At 35.6% G+C, this 5695-nt stretch overlaps 1 protein-coding gene across 1 annotated transcript in view; it reads left to right on the top strand.

Annotated features, from left to right (window-relative positions):
* MYRFL (myelin regulatory factor-like) overlaps nucleotides 1-5695 on the top strand; it is a 247800-nt gene that overhangs the window by 45188 nt on the left and 196917 nt on the right. Inside the window, exon 2 of the mRNA XM_006859617.1 lies at nucleotides 3434-3524. Within this exon, the coding sequence (XP_006859679.1) occupies nucleotides 3434-3524 (91 nt within the window). The remainder of the gene's footprint in view (nucleotides 1-3433; nucleotides 3525-5695) is intronic.

Consider the following 5695-nt stretch of genomic DNA (forward strand, 5'->3'; position numbering starts at 1 on the left):
AGCAAATTCATACTGAAGCTGAAGAAAATGAAAACAAGTCCACAAGAGCCAAAATATGACCTTCAATATATCCCACCTGAATTTAGAGTTCATCTGAAGAACAGATTTGATGCATTAAACACTAAAGACCGAAGACCAGAAGAGTTGTGGGATGACATCAAGAACATCATACATGAAGAAAGCAAAAAGTCATTAAGAAAACAAGAACTAAGGAAAAGATCAAAATGGATTTCAGAAGAGACACTGAAACTTGCTCTCCAGCATAGAGGTACTAAAGCAAATGGAAGAAATGAGTAGGTCCAAGAGCTGAACAGAAAAATTCAAAGGTCAGCTCGAGAAGACAAAGTCAAATATTACAACGAAATGTGCAAAGATATGGAATCAGAAAACCAAAAAAGGAAGAACACGCTCAATATTTCTCAAGCTTGAGGAATTGAAGAAAAAAATTCAAGCCTCAGATTTCATTATTGAAAGATTCTCTGGGCAAATTAGCTAATGATGCAGAAAGAATCAAAAGAATATGGAAGGAATACACAGGGTCAATGTACCAAAAGGACATGGTTGATGTTCAGCCATTTCAAGAGGTAGCATATGACCACGAGCCAATGATATTGAAGGGAGAAGTCATGCGCTGAAGGAATCGGCAAAGAACAAGGCACCAGGATTTGACTGAACAAAAATTGAAATCTTTCAAGAAAGTGAGGCGGCACTGGAGGCACTTACTCATCTCTGCCAAGAAATTTGGAAGACAACTATGTGGCAAAGTGATTGGAAGAGATCCATATTTGTGCTCATTCCAAAGAGAGTTGCAAAATCATTGGACAATATCTTTGCTACCCCATGTGAGTAAAGTTTTACTAAAGGTAATACAGAAACAACTGCAATCATACATTGACAGAGAACTTCCAGAGGTTCAAGCTGGATTCAGAAGAAGCTGTGGAATGAGGGATATCATTGCTGATGGCCGATGGATCTTGGCTGAAAGCAGAGAACACCGGAAAGATGTTTACCTGTGCTCTATTGGCTACACAAAGGCTTTCTATTGTGTGGATCATGACAAGCTATGGACAACATTGCCAAGTATGAACATTCCGGAACAATTCATTGTGCTCATGAGGAATCTGTACCTGGATCAAGAGGCAGTTTTTTTAATAGAACATGAGAACACTGGTTTAAAGTTAAAAAAGGTGTGCGACTTGGTTGTATTTTTTCACCATACTGATTCAAGCTGTATGCTGAGCAAATAATTTGAGAAGCTGGGCTATATGAAGAAAATCTGGCATCAGGATTGGAGGAAGACTCATTAACAACCTGCGATATGTATATCATACAACCTTGCTTGCTGAAAGTGAAGAGGACTTAAAATATTTACTGATGAATATCAAAGAGCACAGCCTTCGGTATGGATTGCATCTCAATGTAAAGAAAACAAAAATCCTCACCACTGAATCAATAAACAACATTCTTATCAATGGAAAAAAGATTGAAGTTGTCAAGGACTTCATTGTTTTATCAACATTCATAGAAGCAGCAGTCAAGAAATCAAATGACGTATTTATTGCATTAAGAAAATCTCCTGCACAAGACCTTTTAAAAGTGTTCAAGAGCAAAGATGTCAGCTTGAGGACTAAGGTGCACCTGACCGAAGCCATGGTGTTTTCAATAACCTCATATGCATGTGAAAGCTGGACAGTGAATAAGGAAGACCATAGAAGAATTGATGCTTTTAAATTATGGTGTTGGAGGAGAATATTGAAAGTGCTATAGGCTGCTAAAAGAACAAACAGATCTGTGTTGGAAGAAGTGCAGCCAGAGTGCTCCTTGGAGGCCAGGATGGCCAAACTTTGAGTCTCATACTTCAGACATGTTGTCAGGAGGGACCAGTTGCTAGAGAAGGATATCGTGTTTGGAAGGGTGGAGGACCAGAAAAAGAGAGGGAGACCCCTAGTGAGATGAATTGGTAAAGTGGCAGCATCAATGGGTTCAAGTATGGCAACAATAGTGAGGTTGGCCCAGGACTGAGCAGTGTTTCATTCTGTTGTGCATAGGAGTTGGTAGTGACCCGATGGCACCTAACAACAACAACATATGTATGTGAAAGTTTTACAATGAATAAGGAAGTGTATAGAAAAATTAATGCATTTGAGTTATGGTGTTGGTGACTAATATTGACTATAGCATGGATTGACAGGAGAATGAATAAATCTGTTTTGGAAGAAGGTCAGAATACTCTTTGTAAGTGAGAATGACAAGATTCATCTCAAGAACTGTGGCCATATTACCAGGAGGGACCGGTCACTGGAGAAAGCCATAATGCTTGGAAGAGAGTCAGAGAAAGAGCAGGAGACCATCAAGGAGATGGACTGATACAGTGACTACAACATTGGGCTCCAATACAGCACTGATTGTAAAGATGTGCAGCATCAGCAGTGTTTCCTTTTTATATATAGGAGTGCTATGATTGGAAACAGACTCCATGACACCTAACAACAGAAACAACAACAAAGAATGTGTTCATTAGAAAAGATGTTGAATATTAAATACCTTTTTTCTTCAGTCAAGAAGTTCAAGTACAATTTTACCTTTGACATTTGACTTCCAGTATTATTAACCCATCCTGTATTCCTTCAGGATAAATTTTCTTCCCTTATGCTGGATTCTATTTGAAAATATTTCATTTAGGATTTTGGTATAATATGCACAAATGATGTTAACATGCAGTTGTTGTTTTTAATGTTTCTTAATTCAGTCAGATTTTTGTATCAGTTTTATACTGGCATTGTAGAAATTTAAAGGCTTTTCATCTTCTTCTGTATTCTAGAATTAGTGCAATTATTCTAGAGAAATTATTACAAATAATGGAGGAATTATCATTTTGTTAAAGTTTTACAGGCATGAGTGATAATACCATCTGTTCTTTCACACAAGGGTATTGAGTTGGTTCCAACTCATAATGACCCTGTATAGACTTATCGAGGCTTAAATCTTTGCCAGAGCAGAACACCTCATCTTTCTCCCACAGAGCAGCTGGTGGGCTGGAACCACCACCCTTGTGGAAGGAACAGCCTTCCTCAGGGGTTGTTGTTGTTGTTAAGTGCCATCAAGTCAATTCTGACCCATTGCCACCCTGTATAGGGTTTTCAAGGAGCGACTGGTGAGTTTGAACCACCAGCCTTGTAGTTCAAATGACTTTGCAGTCTGGAGCATTAATCCACAGCATCACACCAGGATTCCTTTGCAGTGGTAGGCAGATGGTAACGGGTGAAATTTTTTGTCAGTTTATTCCTCTTTATTTTTGAATCAATTTTGATAATTTATTTGTTTTAAAAAGCAATTTTAAACATTAAAAAAATGTTATTAGCAAAGCTGTGCAAAATATTTTCTCTAAGTGTTTTAAGGTAAAGATTTGTAACAAATGAATTTGTCTTTGCAGCTCAGGGGGTCACCAGTGCACTGGGAAACCCAGTTCTGGATACCAACTTGCTGGAGGAGTTAATGGGCCATGACTTCGATTTGGGGACCTTGTAAGTAATGAGAACCCTGTTTTCTATTTGATGCTTTAAAAATTATGGAATAATTAAGTGAGATTAAAAGTGTCCCTCCTTTTCTCTTTTCCAGAAAAATTTGGTTAGAATTTGTATTGTTTATTCTAAAAGCATGTCCTCTATGAAAAGAGGCAGTTGTATGTCTTTTTTTCCCAAACTGTACATCTTTTATTTTTACTTTTTATTGATTAATTAAATTAGCTAAATAAATTTAATAAAATTAAATTTGATTAAATAGAAGTGATAGAGTGAACATCCTTGCCTGCTCCTGATTTTAGGGGACAAACATTGGTACTTTATTATTAAGTATCATGCCAGCTGTATGTGGTTTTTAAAAAGATGTTTAAGGAATTCTCTTCTACTCCTAGTTTGCTGAGATATTTTTTTTTTAAATTATGAATAGATATTGAATTTTGTCAATTTTTCTATATTTATTAATATGATCACATGGATTTATTTTTTCATCTGATAATATGGTAGATTACTTTACTTAATTTTAGAATATTGAACCAGCCTTGTGTTCCTGGGATAAAACCCAGTTCATCATAATGTATTTTATATATTGCTGGATTCAATTTATTAAAATGTTAAGCTGAGTGTTTATGAGGCATATTGGTTTGCAGTTATCTTTTCCTATACCTGTGTTTTTCTGGTTTTGGTATCAATGTAATTTTAACCTCATTAAATTACTTGGGAAGAGTTTCCTCCTCTTCAATTTTCTGAAGTGTGTGGAATTGGACTTAACTGATAGACTTCAGCAGTGAAACTAAGTCTGTAGTTTACTTTTTAAGAAAGACTTAACTGCAAATTAAATTTATTTAATAAATTAAGACTAATGCCACATATTTTTGCTTCAGTGAGTTTTGGTACCTTGTTTCTACCCCTTGGTTATGTGCCGTGGAGTCGCTTCCTACTCATAGCGGTCCTATACAGAATTTCCAAGGCTGTAAATCTTTATGGGAGCAGATAGCCTCATCTTTTTCCCGTGGACCAGCTGGTACTTTTGAACTGCTGACCTTGAGGTTTGCAGCCCAATTCATAACCGCTATGCTACCAGAGCTCCTTTTCTACAAATTGGTCATTTAATCTAAATTGTCAAATTTATAGGCATAGTGTTATTTATAGTATTCTTTATTAGCCTTTTAATATCTGAGGGTTCATTTGTGTCTTTGTTCTCTTTTCTTTGATTATTCTTATTAGACATTTATAAATTTTATAGCTCTTTTCAAATAAACAACTTTTAGTTTCACTGATTTTCTGTATGATTCTGTTTTCAAATTCACTGATTTCTTTCCTTCTGGTTGTTTAGTTTGCTCTTTCACTCTTTCTTTTTTTCTAGTTTCTTAGGGTAGTAGATAGTTCTTGATTCAAGACCTTTTATTCTTTTTAAAACTTTTAATTGAGTAAAGATTTCTAGAAAAGATCATCGGTTTTATATTCAACAAATCATACATTTTGTTTCATCTCAATGATTGCAATCCCTTCCATGCAACAACAGTTATCCTGCTTCCTCCCTGTGCATCCAATTTCCATTCCATCCACTTTCCCATCTCTTCTCAACTTTGTCCTTAGGTAAATGTTGCCCTTTTGATTTTGAATGGTTGAACATACTAATGTTGTTGTCTCTATATATACTTATCTACTGCTTGACTGGAAATTGGACCATGAGGATGAGTTCCTTTCCAGACCCGATGGGTAGTTGAGGGATTTTTTTTTCTTTTTAAAAGCCATACATTTTCCTCTCAGTATGTCTGTAGTTAAGTTTCTCAAATTTTGATATGCTATATTTTTATTTTCTTTCAGTTTAAAAATTTTTTACAATTTATCTTAATACATCTTTTTTGATTCATGGACTGTTTGGAATTGTGCTGTTTAATTTCCAAATGTGTGGAACTTTCTATATAATTTTGTTAGTGATTTTCAGTTTAATTCCATTATTGTCCAGAAACATATTTTGCACTATTCCAATTCCTGTAAATTTATTAAGGCTTCTTGTATGGTTGAGGATATGGTTTTATCTTGGTGAATGTTGCATATGCACTTGAAAAGAATGTGCATTCTGCTATTGTTCAGTGCAGTGTTCTATAAATGCCATTTGGGTCAAGTTGGTAGGCACTGTTGCTCAAATCTGTATCCTTGCTGATTTTTTT

The sequence above is a fragment of the Chrysochloris asiatica genome, unplaced genomic scaffold, assembly GCF_000296735.1.
Source record: "Chrysochloris asiatica unplaced genomic scaffold, ChrAsi1.0 scaffold00033, whole genome shotgun sequence".
NCBI lineage: Eukaryota > Metazoa > Chordata > Mammalia > Afrosoricida > Chrysochloridae > Chrysochloris > Chrysochloris asiatica.